Source organism: Athalia rosae, chromosome 5 (assembly GCF_917208135.1).
Source record: "Athalia rosae chromosome 5, iyAthRosa1.1, whole genome shotgun sequence".
NCBI lineage: Eukaryota > Metazoa > Arthropoda > Insecta > Hymenoptera > Athaliidae > Athalia > Athalia rosae.
In genome coordinates this window covers 13710396-13727655 of record NC_064030.1, presented here as the reverse complement: position 1 = coordinate 13727655, position 17260 = coordinate 13710396, and the positions used below count along the sequence as shown (strand labels likewise).

Genomic DNA, 17260 nt, shown 5'->3' with positions numbered 1-17260 from the left:
ACGTAAACGTATTATTACTATTATATATATAATACGAATATGTTACTAAAAAAGAATTATGTTATACGAAATACTATACAACTACAATAATGTAGTATTTAGATTTTATATGACAAAATAATATAATTGAAGTTAGAGGTTAAAAAGGCAAAAAAAAAACATATAGAACAGTAGAAGGAAGGAGAAGAAAAAAATTTTTCCCTCGTTTTACAATTAACTATATCATTTTTATTTTTATTTTCTTTAAAAATATTCTACATAAAATGATGGAGAAAAAGCTGTGTGCTGAAAAAAGAGATTCGTAATTCAGTGATGTGATGGTGTTTACGACGAATAATTGAACAGCTGTGATTATCATCGAGTTATTTTTTTTTTTCTCTTCACATAAAAGATACGTTGTACGAATGATATACCTACCTATGTATTATACCTATACGTGAAACGGTGCGCACTCCATGTAAAGAAAAATAAAACAAAGGAAAAAAAAATCGAACATGCAAATGAAAAATGAAGAAAATTCAATGCAACGAAAATAATCGTTCGCGTGCTAATTAATTGCTTATAAAACAAAAAAGGAAAATTTTTCAGATCAGATCTCGGGAATTTTTGTTTCTATTCTTGGCATTCGAACGAAGGATACAGTAATAATGAAATTGAGATTTTTTATTCTGTTTTTGGAAATTACATCATTTATTTCCATTGCGTTCGCCGCCATCTCGACTTGAAGGGTGATTTTTTTTTTCTTTTTGTTTTGCAAATAACCAGCTTATGTTCAACTTAAAAGTGAAAGTGATGATACCGAAACTTATGGGAAATGTAATTCCCCACAAGTTTGGTGGTTATCAATTTTTCTCCAGAGCCGCGTATATAATTAATCAAAGTACACTTGAGCACGTTAGCGCGCCCGGACGGTTTGCGCGTTTCGTAAGCTTTCGTGCGCGCAAACACTTTTGCTCGCCGATTGTTTGCGTTTGTGCAGGCCAAATCGCGCTCGAGTTGTTCGCGGTGTCCCTACCGCGCCGCGTGACAACGAGATGTCGTCCACACCGAGCAGCGTTTCGCACGAAAATCCGAAACCCTTCGAGGGACCGACCAGCGACGGATCGCGTTCGTGCGCGCTGAAACGATCCGCGCGCGAAAACACAAACGTCCACAAACGAGCATTCGTGCGCGCGAATATGATAAAATACGTGAACGAATTCCGAATGCCGTGTATCAATTTTCAGAGCAGCTGTACAATGGAAATTTGTTGCGAATACCAAATGAGTAAATACTGCATTCGGTGGCGGTAATATGATGGTATTTTGTACCGAAAACAGAGCCGAATTTCTCTCACAGATGACACTTTCCCACTTGGCCATCGTAACTGAACAATATTTGGTAAACTAGACAGCTAATAACGATTGATAAAAATTTTATTGCAGACCAAACCCTCGGTAATTTGGCAGCCTCAACCAAACGATGCTTCGTACTAGCAACGAAAAAAAAAAACCTTCGCGCCAAACTGTTTTTTTTCCGTAACAGAATTTCCGGTTGTAGGTAATGCGTTTTGCTGCGCTGACGAAATTATTTGTTTGGAGAGATCTTGTTCCGAATACTGTACCGTTTTGTCATACATATAATGTATAACCGAATAGAGTTACCACGCCTCGAACGAATCGGTGAACCAGAGACAATTTCCGGTGTTGGAATCACAAATACAACGAAGTAACGTGGTACATCGACAAGAGTTGCGAGGGCGGAATTGCTAGCGTCCCCAACGTCGGAGCAGAGTAGCTGAAAAATTTTTCGAAATCGATGTTCTGCCATTTTTAGTTTTCCGACGGAGTCTTATGAACATGATTCAATACATATTTCATGAAAATTCGATCTTTTCATCGTAGATGTTAATTATAATGAACCCATATTGTACGAGGATTATATGTGCTCCAAAAAGTGCATGGGTGAAGAAAATAAATTGTGAAACGTGCATTTGGACAACAGCCGCGTGCACACTCGAGCATATTTGCGCGCACGTACGCAAACGATCGATGAGCAAAAGTGTTAGCGCGCACGAACGCAAACGATCGATGAGCAAATGTGTTTGCGCGCACGAACGCAAACGATCGATGAGCGAAACTGTTTGCGCGCACGAACGCAAACGATCGATGAGCAAATGTGTTTGCGCGCACGGACGCAAACGATCGTTGAGCGAAACTGTTTGCGCGCACGAACGCAAACGATCGATGAGCAAAACTGTTTGCGCGCACAAACGCAAACGACCGTTGAGCACAAATGTTTGCGCGCACGAACGCAAACGATCGATGAGCAAATGTGTTTGCGCGCACGAACGCAAACGATCGTTGAGCGAAACTGTTTGCGCGCACGAACGCAAACGATCGATGAGCGAAACTGTTTGCGCGCACGAACGCAAACGATCGATGAGCGAAACTGTTTGCGCGCACGAACGCAAACGATCGATGAGCAAATGTGTTTGCGCGCACGAACGCAAACGATCGTTGAGCGAAACTGTTTGCGCGCACGAACGCAAACGATCGATGAGCAAATGTGTTTGCGCGCACGAACGCAAACGATCGATGAGCGAAACTGTTTGCGCGCACGAACGCAAACGATCGATGAGCAAATGTGTTTGCGCGCACGAACGCAAACGATCGATGAGCGAAACTGTTTGCGCGCACGAACGCAAACGATCGATGAGCAAAACTGTTTGCGCGCACAAACGCAAACGACCGTTGAGCACAAATGTTTGCGCGCACGAACGCAATCGATCGATGAGCAAAACTGTTTGCGCGCACGAACGCAGTTGCACTACATCAAGTTAGAACTAATTGTAAGTTATCTTCGTTCCTTTGTATCTCGCTGTAAATACCGCTTGACCTACCGCACATAGTTCATTGTGCGTTTTGCTGTATTATACACATCTGCGGCGTGGCGCCGAGGTACGTCTCAACGTCCCGCAAGGACAGTTTGGCGCACTGTAGAATTGGAAAATTTCTTATCAATTCGATGGTGAATTCTCATCATTAAAGTCTTCATGGATATCATCATATCATTATATTTGGATACTAATCAAGTTCTGATACTTGGCACTAATTTTTGATTTCACAACGGAGAACAGCGCTACGTTTTTGGTTTCGTCATCAGATTGTCGATCTCATTTTTCGCATGATCATTTTAAACTTGTGTTATTCACTACCCAATGAAAGGTTATCAAAATCTTCTACGCGAGAGCCCTATTTCTAGAACAGTTGAGCACGTCATAGCGATTGCTACTTCTACACAAATCTGTTCGACTTCGTCGGGAAACTAAAAATGGCAGAACATCGATTTCGAAAAATTTGTCAGCTACTCCGCCTCCAAGTTGGGCACGCTATGAATTTGCCTCTCGAGCCCCTCATTGCCGTACCGCAATTTCTCGTCGTAACTGCAGTTTACGTCCACATCAACAGAACATTCGGTACACAAGGATTGGAAAATTTCGTTGGTGATTTTCAACACCGGAACTTGTCTCTCGTTCACCAATTCGTTCAAGGCGTTCACGTAAGCGAGCTTATTCGAATTTTCATAAAAATCGATGTAAAACCAAGCGTAGTAAATCGCAACCTTGAATTCCTTGTCCTCCAACCAATCCTTCAATCTTGAAGCGCAACCTGCATCGATAACGATGAAAACGATTAATTACGAACAAATAACGAAGATAACAATCGCGCCGAGTGAGCGAAGAAAATTCACACGTTCACTTTGCAAGATTCACCAATAAATTATCGAATGGATTTATATACCTTGTTTTCCCTCTGAATTCCCGCAGCAGGGTGAATAGTTCATATATATATCGATCGATTTGAACTTTGACGTCTCATCAACTTCCTGACTTTCGTACCTGGAATAAATTTCAATGTTACGCGACGTTGACACGTGATTACTGTGATTTGAAAATTTCAAGAAAACAAAAATAAAAATTTGACTCATTCCTAAAAATTATAGCTACCAGTCGATAAAACGTTCTTCGGCGTGTTGCACGGCGCGTTCGTTTTTGAATGCAATCCTGACGACGGTGTCATCGGTAGACGTTAATCTCACCAGCATAATAGTCGCCCGGTATCGAGGATCGCAGCAAGCTTTGAAAAATCGGTTTATCAAATTATCTGAATGCGACTCTGAAAAATCCATGATTCGACTTGGTGCTTGAAAATGCAAACAGACTAAATCGTTCATTACGCTCGGTATCATTTATATATACCGTCTAGCAAAGTATGACGCATCGTATGTGCATGAAAAATGCTCCGATGATGTAATAAAAAAAACGGAGTCGAATAGAATACATGCGCAATTTGAGATGTAACAAGGAAATCCTTTGACCACCCATATAATAACGCACTTGCACATGTAGGTAATTCATCGTGCCTGTGACAAACCTGTTAGCGAAGATAACGGTCATCGGCACGTTCTTATCTTGCCGCAGAAGAGTCGGGCAGTGCCGGAAGGCAAGCGGTGTCAGTCGCTAATTGGTTTTGCTTTTTCAATCGTAAGGAAAACCGCATTGTCCACGCTTTTGCAAACAGTGCATGGTATAACCGACGAACGGAGTGTCCGTTACTCACCAAGTTGATTTTTTCTTACAGCGTCCAGCCCCCCAAAAACTTTAGCTTATGGTATGAATAAAATTTTGAATTTCATCCAACGTTCAAAACAAAAGATTTGTCTTCTTACCTTCGGCAGGGAACTCCCAGAAGGAATTCATCCAAATCGAAAGGGGTCGATTCCAATAATTGGTCGGTTTGAGATGAAATTAATGCATCGATCGATAACGATGATAATCTGATAACGAGAAGTCGCATCAATTGCAATTTCAAGAGGAAAAAAAAAAAAAAAACAAAAAAAAAAAACACTTTCTAGCATAAAATACCGCACCGGTAACCTGCACACTGTACATCTTTCAGTTTTGTCATAAAATTAGCCGGACAAGATATAAGAGGAAAATCTAAAAATACAAGAAGATATAAAGAGTTTTTTTGTCGATACCTTTATTATATTTACACGCAATTGCAATTACATCATTCAATGCTCCCACATTATTTTTGTTATTATCATTATTACTATCAATATATGGTTACATCGGCGAAGATCAAGGGGATATTATAAACAATGTGATTGTTAAGTATATAAAACTGTCGAATTACATAATTATACTAGAAAATTTTTGTAACTGATCAAATTTAATATATGTACAATACAGCCGCGACTTATACGACAAAAATTCGAGTTTGTTGCAAACGATCGATGAGCGAAACTGTTTGCGCGCACGAACGCAAACGATCGATGAGCAAATGTGTTTGCGCGCACGAACGCAAACGATCGATGAGCGAAACTGTTTGCGCGTACGAACGCAAACGATCGATGAGCGAAACTGTTTGCGCGTACGAACGCAAACGATCGATGAGCAAATGTGTTTGCGCGCACGAACGCAAACGATCGATGAGCAAATGTGTTTGCGCGCACGAACGCAAACGATCGATGAGCGAAACTGTTTGCGCGCACGAACGCAAACGATCGATGAGCAAATGTGTTTGCGCGCACGAACGCAAACGATCGATGAGCAAATGTGTTTGCGCGCACGAACGCAAACGATTGATGAGCGAAACTGTTTGCGCGCACGAACGCAAACGATCGATGAGCAAAACTGTTTGCGCGCACAAACGCAAACGACCGTTGAGCAAAACTGTTTGCGCGCACAAACGCAAACGACCGTTGAGCACAAATGTTTGCGCGCACGAACGCAAACGATCGATGAGCAAAACTGTTTGCGCGCACGAACGCAGTTGCACTACATCAAGTTAGAACTAATTGTAAGTTATCTTCGTTCCTTTGTATCTCGCTGTAAATACCGCTTGACCTACCGCACATAGTTCATTGTGCGTTTTGCTGTATTATACACATCTGCGGCGTGGCGCCGAGGTACGTCTCAACGTCCCGCAAGGACAGTTTGGCGCACTGTAGAATTGGAAAATTTCTTATCAATTCGATGGTGAATTCTCATCATTAAAGTCTTCATGGATATCATCATATCATTATATTTGGATACTAATCAAGTTCTGATACTTGGCACTAATTTTTGATTTCACAACGGAGAACAGCGCTACGTTTTTGGTTTCGTCATCAGATTGTCGATCTCATTTTTCGCATGATCATTTTAAACTTGTGTTATTCACTACCCAATGAAAGGTTATCAAAATCTTCTACGCGAGAGCCCTATTTCTAGAACAGTTGAGCACGTCATAGCGATTGCTACTTCTACACAAATCTGTTCGACTTCGTCGGGAAACTAAAAATGGCAGAACATCGATTTCGAAAAATTTGTCAGCTACTCCGCCTCCAAGTTGGGCACGCTATGAATTTGCCTCTCGAGCCCCTCATTGCCGTACTGCAATTTTTCGTCGTAACTGCAGTTTACGTCCACATCAACAGAACATTCGGTACACAAGGATTGGAAAATTTCGTTGGTGATTTTCAACACCGGAACTTGTCTCTCGTTCACCAATTCGTTCAAGGCGTTCACGTAAGCGAGCTTATTCGAATTTTCATAAAAATCGATGTAAAACCAAGCGTAGTAAATCGCAACCTTGAATTCCTTGTCCTCCAACCAATCCTTCAATCTTGAAGCGCAACCTGCATCGATAACGATGAAAACGATTAATTACGAACAAATAACGAAGATAACAATCGCGCCGAGTGAGCGAAGAAAATTCACACGTTCACTTTGCAAGATTCACCAATAAATTATCGAATGGATTTATATACCTTGTTTTCCCTCTGAATTCCCGCAGCAGGGTGAATAGTTCATATATATATCGATCGATTTGAACTTTGACGTCTCATCAACTTCCTGACTTTCGTACCTGGAATAAATTTCAATGTTACGCGACGTTGACACGTGATTACTGTGATTTGAAAATTTTAAGAAAACAAAAATAAAAATTTGACTCATTCCTAAAAATTATAGCTACCAGTCGATAAAACGTTCTTCGGCGTGTTGCACGGCGCGTTCGTTTTTGAATGCAATCCTGACGACGGTGTCATCGGTAGACGTTAATCTCACCAGCATAATAGTCGCCCGGTATCGAGGATCGCAGCAAGCTTTGAAAAATCGGTTTATCAAATTATCTGAATGCGACTCTGAAAAATCCATGATTCGACTTGGTGCTTGAAAATGCAAACAGACTAAATCGTTCATTACGCTCGGTATCATTTATATATACCGTCTAGCAAAGTATGACGCATCTTATGTGCATGAAAAATGCTCCGATGATGTAATAAAAAAAACGGAGTCGAATAGAATACATGCGCAATTTGAGATGTAACAAGGAAATCCTTTGACCACCCATATAATAACGCACTTGCACATGTAGGTAATTCATCGTGCCTGTGACAAACCTGTTAGCGAAGATAACGGTCATCGGCACGTTCTTATCTTGCCGCAGAAGAGTCGGGCAGTGCCGGAAGGCAAGCGGTGTCAGTCGCTAATTGGTTTTGCTTTTTCAATCGTAAGGAAAACCGCATTGTCCACGCTTTTGCAAACAGTGCATGGTATAACCGACGAACGGAGTGTCCGTTACTCACCAAGTTGATTTTTTCTTACAGCGTCCAGCCCCCCAAAAACTTTAGCTTATGGTATGAATAAAATTTTGAATTTCATCCAACGTTCAAAACAAAAGATTTGTCTTCTTACCTTCGGCAGGAAACTCCCAGAAGGAATTCATCCAAATCGAAAGGGGTCGATTCCAATAATTGGTCGGTTTGAGATGAAATTAATGCATCGATCGATAACGATGATAATCTGATAACGAGAAGTCGCATCAATTGCAATTTCAAGAGGAAAAAAAAAAAAAAAACAAAAAAAAAAAACACTTTCTAGCATAAAATACCGCACCGGTAACCTGCACACTGTACATCTTTCAGTTTTGTCATAAAATTAGCCGGACAAGATATAAGAGGAAAATCTAAAAATACAAGAAGATATAAAGAGTTTTTTCGTCAATACCTTTATTATATTTACACGCAATTGCAATTACATCATTCAATGCTCCCACATTATTTTTGTTATTATCATTATTACTATCAATATATGGTTACATCGGCGAAGATCAAGGGGATATTATAAACAATGCGATTGTTAAGTATATAAAACTGTCTAATTACATAATGATACTAGAAAATTTTTGTAACTGATCAAATTTAATATATGTACAATACAGCCGCGACTTATACGACAAAAATTCGAGTTTGTTTCATTCATTATGTTAAAATTTTGTCGTTTCTCTGTTGTTGTTGTTTTTTTTCCGCTTATTTTCGTTTGATAGTAAACACTGTAGTTTATTTACAGTAATGTACCTTATACATAATTAATTTTTGATATATATTTTCCATTATTGCACTGTCTCTGCTTTTGCCGGCTATTTATGCTATGGAAAATTTTGTAACCCGGTAATGAAGCGCCGTTTTACCGTTGTTGCCGTTGCTATTATTGTTACAGCGGTTGCTTCTGTGGTTTATAATTTTTTATAATCACGATTAAAATTACTAGCTATTTGATTTATTCCTTTAGTTCTGTTTTCTTCACACTTTCTTTATTTTTATCTACAAAGGTTTCCATACGTACGGTTACTATCTGTGATCTTTTGAGGAAAAGAATAAAATAAAATTACTTGTTACCGACGAGAATAGAAAAAGGAAATCAATAATGAATCGAGGTAGGTGAAGAAAGAAAAAAATTAAACTCCTTTCGGTCGTCTAAAAATAGTATAAATTCTTTACATTCAATAAAGCGACTCGACGTTTGATCAATTCGAAAATTATTACCTACTTAGTTTTGCGACAGACTACGGAATAGTTTTTTTTCATTTCTTTTTTGTGTTTTTCTCTTTTCCAAAACATCGTTTAATCAGCGGTTCGATACCATTTCAACTATTCATTCGATATACCGGTTTTGATTATAGCCTATGACTGAGTATACATATAGTATAAAACTGGGATGGGGTGTAACAATGTCTATTAAAATATCGACGAACGGGTTGTGGGATTTTTTTTGTTGCCGTTTCAACAACTGTCACGTAATATTACATCATATTTAAAATAATATTCACGATAATCACTGAAAATTATTCATCGAACTTGTTCGTCGTGTCAACGACCGGAAAAACCTATCGTCTTTCGTTATCATAAAGCCTTATATAGACGGGACCGCTAAAGTTCTATAAAAATGGTACTGTGTCTGCGGTAATATGTATAAACATGTATGAAAATTGCGAATACAGATATATATATATATATATATATATATATATATATATATATATATACAGAGCGGACAAGGTGAAATTGCGCACCCATTTTTTGTGCGCAAGCGCGAATCAAAACGACGGTCGAATTTGTCAGCTGCTAGCGTGTTGTACCAACAGCCTCAGATTTCAGCCTCAGCTGTCAAATTGTCGATCGCCAATACAGCTGAGATCGCCGTATTTGAATGTGACTGAGGTATGGTGTGTCAGGTGAATAATGCGACACAAAACCAGACACAGATAAGTTAGATGGAATAAAATTGAATGAGAGATTAATTAAATGTAGACAGAAATACACTCGTCGAAAAGTTCAGGTTAGTTCCTTGTATTTGACAGCTGTGAAACAAATGCCGACGATCGCGCATGTGCAAATGGGGTGCGCAATTTCACGTTGTCCAGTCTGTGTAGTATATATATACATATATTTGTTTGACCCCTTAACAAACCGTGTGATAAAAATCAACATCGTATTCTAATTCGCACTTTTAGGAATGTTCGTTGATAGGCGATATTCAAGTAAAGAATTTATACTCACTCCGTGTACAAATACGAATAGGTATCCCGACGATCGTTATTCCCAAAGGAGTTTGCCGGTCAAACGCCGTTTGTCGTTGGTAAATTACTGGTGGGTGATCGCAGCAGATCGTGGTACTGGAGCAGAGCTTCTCGCAGGGAACGTGAAACCTGGCCCGAAGCCGTGGCCACGGTACATTCGACCAGATAGGGATACAAGCCTATCAGTTGCTCCCAGACCGATCGATCGACTAGGTGAAAAAAATAAATAAAAATGCCACTTTGACTTGGGTTTTCAATTCAACGAGCCAGACGCGCATACATACATGCAATGTATATTTGTATCATAGACCGAATGCTTACCCTTGTTAGGGGGAGCCTTTTTCAAGGACATCACCAGGGTAGCTACCGCTTTCAATACGAATGATATTTCCGACAATCTGTATCTAGAAAACCGTTTCATAATCAACACTTATAAACACGGTAAACGTTATTCACGGTAATTCGAGGAGTTCGATAACGCGGGGAAGGGGGGGAAGGCCTACATTACCTTGGCAGAGGGCATTTACCGCTGCGTCTCTCGTCCTCGATGTAACGTCGCAGCACCTCTTGGAACCTGTGTAAAAGAGCGGTGACGGCCAACCGCCCGGCTACCCCTCCTTCGTCGGTTTCCGTACCCTCCTTGCTGGAGGTTTGTATCTCATTGTTCAGCCCCCCAAAAACTTTAGCTTATGGTATGAATAAAATTTTGAATTTCATCCAACGTTCAAAACAAAAGATTTGTCTTCTTACCTTCGGCAGGGAACTCCCAGAAGGAATTCATCCAAATCGAAAGGGGTCGATTCCAATAATTGGTCGGTTTGAGATGAAATTAATGCATCGATCGATAACGATGATAATCTGATAACGAGAAGTCGCATCAATTGCAATTTCAAGAGGAAAAAAAAAAAAAAACAAAAAAAAAAAACACTTTCTAGCATAAAATACCGCACCGGTAACCTGCACACTGTACATCTTTCAGTTTTGTCATAAAATTAGCCGGACAAGATATAAGAGGAAAATCTAAAAATACAAGAAGATATAAAGAGTTTTTTTGTCAATACCTTTATTATATTTACACGCAATTGCAATTACATCATTCAATGCTCCCACATTATTTTTGTTATTATCATTATTACTATCAATATATGGTTACATCGGCGAAGATCAAGGGGATATTATAAACAATGTGATTGTTAAGTATATAAAACTGTCTAATTACATAATTATACTAGAAAATTTTTGTAACTGATCAAATTTAATATATGTACAATACAGCCGCGACTTATACGACAAAAATTCGAGTTTGTTGCAAACGATCGATGAGCGAAACTGTTTGCGCGCACGAACGCAAACGATCGATGAGCGAAACTGTTTGCGCGTACGAACGCAAACGATCGATGAGCGAAACTGTTTGCGCGCACGAACGCAAACGATCGATGAGCAAATGTGTTTGCGCGCACGAACGCAAACGATCGATGAGCGAAACTGTTTGCGCGCACGAACGCAAACGATCGATGAGCAAAACTGTTTGCGCGCACAAACGCAAACGACCGTTGAGCACAAATGTTTGCGCGCACGAACGCAAACGATCGATGAGCAAAACTGTTTGCGCGCACGAACGCAGTTGCACTACATCAAGTTAGAACTAATTGTAAGTTATCTTCGTTCCTTTGTATCTCGCTGTAAATACCGCTTGACCTACCGCACATAGTTCATTGTGCGTTTTGCTGTATTATACACATCTGCGGCGTGGCGCCGAGGTACGTCCCAACGTCCCGCAAGGACAGTTTGGCGCACTGTAGAATTGGCAAATTTCTTATCAATTCGATGGTGAATTCTCATCATTAAAGTCTTCATGGATATCATCATATCATTATATTTGGATACTAATCAAGTTCTGATACTTGGCACTAATTTTTGATTTCACAACGGAGAACAGCGCTACGTTTTTGGTTTCGTCATCAGATTGTCGATCTCATTTTTCGCATGATCATTTTAAACTTGTGTTATTCACTACCCAATGAAAGGTTATCAAAATCTTCTACGCGAGAGCCCTATTTCTAGAACAGTTGAGCACGTCATAGCGATTGCTACTTCTACACAAATCTGTTCGACTTCGTCGGGAAACTAAAAATGGCAGAACATCGATTTCGAAAAATTTGTCAGCTACTCCGCCTCCAAGTTGGGTACGCTATGAATTTGCCTCTCGAGCCCCTCATTGCCGTACTGCAATTTTTCGTCGTAACTGCAGTTTACGTCCACATCAACAGAACATTCGGTACACAAGGATTGGAAAATTTCGTTGGTGATTTTCAACACCGGAACTTGTCTTTCGTTCACCAATTCGTTCAAGGCGTTCACGTAAGCGAGCTTATTCGAATTTTCATAAAAATTGATGTAAAACCAAGCGTAGTAAATCGCAACCTTGAATTCCTTGTCCTCCAACCAATCCTTCAATCTTGAAGCGCAACCTGCATCGATAACGATGAAAACGATTAATTACGAACAAATAACGAAGATAACAATCGCGCCGAGTGAGCGAAGAAAATTCACACGTTCACTTTGCAAGATTCACCAATAAATTATCGACTGGATTTACATACCTTGTTTTCCCTCTGAATTCCCGCAGCAGGGTGAATAGTTCATATATATATCGATCGATTTGAACTTTGACGTCTCATCAACTTCCTGACTTTCGTACCTGGAATAAATTTCAATGTTACGCGACGTTGACACGTGATTACTGTGATTTGAAAATTTTAAGAAAACAAAAATAAAAATTTGACTCATTCCTAAAAATTATAGCTACCAGTCGATAAAACGTTCTTCGGCGTGTTGCACGGCGCGTTCGTTTTCGAATGCAATCCTGACGACGGTGTCATCGGTAGACGTTAATCTCACCAGCATAATAGTCGCCGGGTATCGAGGATCGCAGCAAGCTTCGAAAAATCGGTTTATCAAATTATCTGAATGCGACTCTGAAAAATCCATGATTCGACTTGGTGCTTGAAAATGCAAACAGACTAAATCGTTCATTACGCTCGGTATCATTTATATATACCGTCTAGCAAAGTATGACGCATCTTATGTGCATGAAAAATGCTCCGATGATGTAATAAAAAAAACGGAGTCGAATAGAATACATGCGCAATTTGAGATGTAACAAGGAAATCCTTTGACCACCCATATAATAACGCACATGCACATGTAGGTAATTCATCGTGCCTGTGACAAACCTGTTAGCGAAGATAACGGTCATCGGCACGTTCTTATCTTGCCGCAGAAGAGTCGGGCAGTGCCGGAAGGCAAGCGGTGTCAGTCGCTAATTGGTTTTGCTTTTTCAATCGTAAGGAAAACCGCATTGTCCACGCTTTTGCAAACAGTGCATGGTATAACCGACGAACGGAGTGTCCGTTACTCACCAAGTTGATTTTTTCTTACAGCGTCCAGCCCCCCAAAAACTTTAGCTTATGGTATGAATAAAATTTTGAATTTCATCCAACGTTCAAAACAAAAGATTTGTCTTCTTACCTTCGGCAGGGAACTCCCAGAAGGAATTCATCCAAATCGAAAGGGGTCGATTCCAATAATTGGTCGGTTTGAGATGAAATTAATGCATCGATCGATAACGATGATAATCTGATAACGAGAAGTCGCATCAATTGCAATTTCAAGAGGAAAAAAAAAAAACAAAAAAAAAAAACACTTTCTAGCATAAAATACCGCACCGGTAACCTGCACACTGTACATCTCTCAGTTTTGTCATAAAATTAGCCGGACAAGATATAAGAGGAAAATCTAAAAATACAAGAAGATATAAAGAGTTTTTTTGTCAATACCTTTATTATATTAACACGCAATTGCAATTACATCATTCAATGCTCCCACATTATTTTTGTTATTATCATTATTACTATCAATATATGGTTACATCGGCGAAGATCAAGGGGATATTATAAACAATGTGATTGTTAAGTATATAAAACTGTCTGATTACATAATTATACTAGAAAATTTTTGTAACTGATCAAATTTAATATATGTACAATACAGCCGCGACTTATACGACAAAAATTCGAGTTTGTTGCAAACGATCGATGAGCGAAACTGTTTGCGCGTACGAACGCAAACGATCGATGAGCAAAAGTGTTAGCGCGCACGAACGCAAACGATCGATGAGCAAATGTGTTTGCGCGCACGAACGCAAACGATCGATGAGCGAAACTGTTTGCGCGTACGAACGCAAACGATCGATGAGCGAAACTGTTTGCGCGCACGAACGCAAACGATCGATGAGCGAAACTGTTTGCGCGCACGAACGCAAACGATCGATGAGCAAAACTGTTTGCGCGCACGAACGCAAACGATCGATGAGCGAAACTGTTTGCGCGCACGAACGCAAACGATCGATGAGCGAAACTGTTTGCGCGCACGAACGCAAACGATCGATGAGCAAAACTGTTTGCGCGCACAAACGCAAACGATCGATGAGCGAAACTGTTTGCGCGTACGAACGCAAACGATCGATGAGCGAAACTGTTTGCGCGCACGAACGCAAACGATCGATGAGCGAAACTGTTTGCGCGTACGAACGCAAACGATCGATGAGCGAAACTGTTTGCGCGCACGAACGCAAACGATCGATGAGCGAAACTGTTTGCGCGCACGAACGCAAACGATCGATGAGCGAAACTGTTTGCGCGTACGAACGCAAAAGATCGATGAGCGAAACTGTTTGCGCGCACGAACGCAAACGATCGATGAGCGAAACTGTTTGCGCGCACGAACGCAAACGATCGATGAGCGAAACTGTTTGCGCGCACGAACGCAAACGATCGATGAGCAAAACTGTTTGCGCGCACAAACGCAAACGACCGTTGAGCACAAATGTTTGCGCGCACGAACGCAAACGATCGATGAGCAAAACTGTTTGCGCGCACGAACGCAGTTGCACTACATCAAGTTAGAACTAATTGTAAGTTATCTTCGTTCCTTTGTATCTCGCTGTAAATACCGCTCGACCTACCGCACATAGTTCATTGTGCGTTTTGCTGTATTATACACATCTGCGGCGTGGCGCCGAGGTACGTCTCAACGTCCCGCAAGGACAGTTTGGCGCACTGTAGAATTGGAAAATTTCTTATCAATTCGATGGTGAATTCTCATCATTAAAGTCTTCATGGATATCATCATATCATTATATTTGGATACTAATCAAGTTCTGATACTTGGCACTAATTTTTGATTTCACAACGGAGAACAGCGCTACGTTTTTGGTTTCGTCATCAGATTGTCGATCTCATTTTTCGCATGATCATTTTAAACTTGTGTTATTCACTACCCAATGAAAGGTTATCAAAATCTTCTACGCGAGAGCCCTATTTCTAGAACAGTTGAGCACGTCATAGCGATTGCTACTTCTACACAAATCTGTTCGACTTCGTCGGGAAACTAAAAATGGCAGAACATCGATTTCGAAAAATTTGTCAGCTACTCCGCCTCCAAGTTGGGCACGCTATGAATTTGCCTCTCGAGCCCCTCATTGCCGTACTGCAATTTTTCGTCGTAACTGCAGTTTACGTCCACATCAACAGAACATTCGGTACACAAGGATTGGAAAATTTCGTTGGTGATTTTCAACACCGGAACTTGTCTCTCGTTCACCAATTCGTTCAAGGCGTTCACGTAAGCGAGCTGATTCGAATTTTCATGAGAATTGATGTAAAACCAAGCGTAGTAAATCGCAACCTTGAATTCCTTGTCCTCCAACCAATCCTTCAATCTTGAAGCGCAACCTGCATCGATAACGATGAAAACGATTAATTACGAACAAATAACGAAGATAACAATCGCGCCGAGTGAGCGAAGAAAATTCACACGTTCACTTTGCAAGATTCACCAATAAATTATCGACTGGATTTACATACCTTGTTTTCCCTCTGAATTCCCGCAGCAGGGTGAATAGTTCATATATATATCGATCGATTTGAACTTTGACGTCTCATCAACTTCCTGACTTTCGTACCTGGAATAAATTTCAATGTTACGCGACGTTGACACGTGATTACTGTGATTTGAAAATTTTAAGAAAACAAAAATAAAAATTTGACTCATTCCTAAAAATTATAGCTACCAGTCGATAAAACGTTCTTCGGCGTGTTGCACGGCGCGTTCGTTTTCGAATGCAATCCTGACGACGGTGTCATCGGTAGACGTTAATCTCACCAGCATAATAGTCGCCGGGTATCGAGGATCGCAGCAAGCTTCGAAAAATCGGTTTATCAAATTATCTGAATGCGACTCTGAAAAATCCATGATTCGACTTGGTGCTTGAAAATGCAAACAGACTAAATCGTTCATTACGCTCGGTATCATTTATATATACCGTCTAGCAAAGTATGACGCATCTTATGTGCATGAAAAATGCTCCGATGATGTAATAAAAAAAACGGAGTCGAATAGAATACATGCGCAATTTGAGATGTAACAAGGAAATCCTTTGACCACCCATATAATAACGCACTTGCACATGTAGGTAATTCATCGTGCCTGTGACAAACCTGTTAGCGAAGATAACGGTCATCGGCACGTTCTTATCTTGCCGCAGAAGAGTCGGGCAGTGCCGGAAGGCAAGCGGTGTCAGTCGCTAATTGGTTTTGCTTTTTCAATCGTAAGGAAAACCGCATTGTCCACGCTTTTGCAAACAGTGCATGGTATAACCGACGAACGGAGTGTCCGTTACTCACCAAGTTGATTTTTTCTTACAGCGTCCAGCCCCCCAAAAACTTTAGCTTATGGTATGAATAAAATTTTGAATTTCATCCAACGTTCAAAACAAAAGATTTGTCTTCTTACCTTCGGCAGGGAACTCCCAGAAGGAATTCATCCAAATCGAAAGGGGTCGATTCCAATAATTGGTCGGTTTGAGATGAAATTAATGCATCGATCGATAACGATGATAATCTGATAACGAGAAGTCGCATCAATTGCAATTTCAAGAGGAAAAAAAAAAAAAAAACAAAAAAAAAAAAACACTTTCTAGCATAAAATACCGCACCGGTAACCTGCACACTGTACATCTTTCAGTTTTGTCATAAAATTAGCCGGACAAGATATAAGAGGAAAATCTAAAAATACAAGAAGATATAAAGAGTTTTTTTGTCAATACCTTTATTATATTAACACGCAATTGCAATTACATCATTCAATGCTCCCACATTATTTTTGTTATTATCATTATTACTATCAATATATGGTTACATCGGCGAAGATCAAGGGGATATTATAAACAATGTGATTGTTAAGTATATAAAACTGTCTGATTACATAATTATACTAGAAAATTTTTGTAACTGATCAAATTTAATATA

General features: G+C 40.1%; 5 protein-coding genes across 6 annotated transcripts; all 5 read right to left on the bottom strand.

Annotated features, from left to right (window-relative positions):
- Positions 1 to 3039: 3039 nt before the first annotated feature.
- Positions 3040 to 4230, bottom strand: LOC112694987. Its single transcript, XM_025746835.2, has 3 exons — positions 3989 to 4230; positions 3783 to 3880; positions 3040 to 3650 (listed from the first exon to the last, which is right to left on the bottom strand). The coding sequence occupies exons 1-3, from the start codon at positions 4228 to 4230 to the stop codon at positions 3346 to 3348; spliced, it is 645 nt and encodes a 214-aa protein (XP_025602620.2). The 3' UTR covers positions 3040 to 3345.
- Positions 4231 to 6055: 1825 nt separating this feature from the next.
- On the bottom strand, positions 6056 to 7246 carry LOC125500912. Its single transcript, XM_048655099.1, has 3 exons — positions 7005 to 7246; positions 6799 to 6896; positions 6056 to 6666 (listed from the first exon to the last, which is right to left on the bottom strand). Exons 1-3 carry the CDS (start codon positions 7244 to 7246, stop codon positions 6362 to 6364), a joined length of 645 nt encoding a protein of 214 aa, XP_048511056.1. The 3' UTR covers positions 6056 to 6361.
- A 2526-nt stretch (positions 7247 to 9772) lies between these two features.
- LOC125500913 (protein MON2 homolog) lies at positions 9773 to 10588 on the bottom strand. Of its 2 annotated transcripts, none has more exons than XM_048655100.1 (3): positions 10399 to 10588; positions 10212 to 10294; positions 9773 to 10099 (listed from the first exon to the last, which is right to left on the bottom strand). In XM_048655100.1, exons 2-3 carry the CDS (start codon positions 10240 to 10242, stop codon positions 9930 to 9932), a joined length of 201 nt encoding a protein of 66 aa, XP_048511057.1. In that variant the 5' UTR covers positions 10243 to 10294; positions 10399 to 10588; the 3' UTR covers positions 9773 to 9929. The 2 variants fall into 2 exon arrangements, with proteins under 2 accessions (XP_048511057.1, XP_048511058.1); XM_048655101.1 differs by having other exon boundaries at positions 10212 to 10288.
- Positions 10589 to 11750: 1162 nt separating this feature from the next.
- Positions 11751 to 12941, bottom strand: LOC125500911. Its single transcript, XM_048655097.1, has 3 exons — positions 12700 to 12941; positions 12494 to 12591; positions 11751 to 12361 (listed from the first exon to the last, which is right to left on the bottom strand). Exons 1-3 carry the CDS (start codon positions 12939 to 12941, stop codon positions 12057 to 12059), a joined length of 645 nt encoding a protein of 214 aa, XP_048511054.1. The 3' UTR covers positions 11751 to 12056.
- Positions 12942 to 15074: 2133 nt separating this feature from the next.
- LOC125501120 lies at positions 15075 to 16265 on the bottom strand. Its single transcript, XM_048656123.1, has 3 exons — positions 16024 to 16265; positions 15818 to 15915; positions 15075 to 15685 (listed from the first exon to the last, which is right to left on the bottom strand). The coding sequence occupies exons 1-3, from the start codon at positions 16263 to 16265 to the stop codon at positions 15381 to 15383; spliced, it is 645 nt and encodes a 214-aa protein (XP_048512080.1). The 3' UTR covers positions 15075 to 15380.
- Positions 16266 to 17260: the final 995 nt, after the last annotated feature.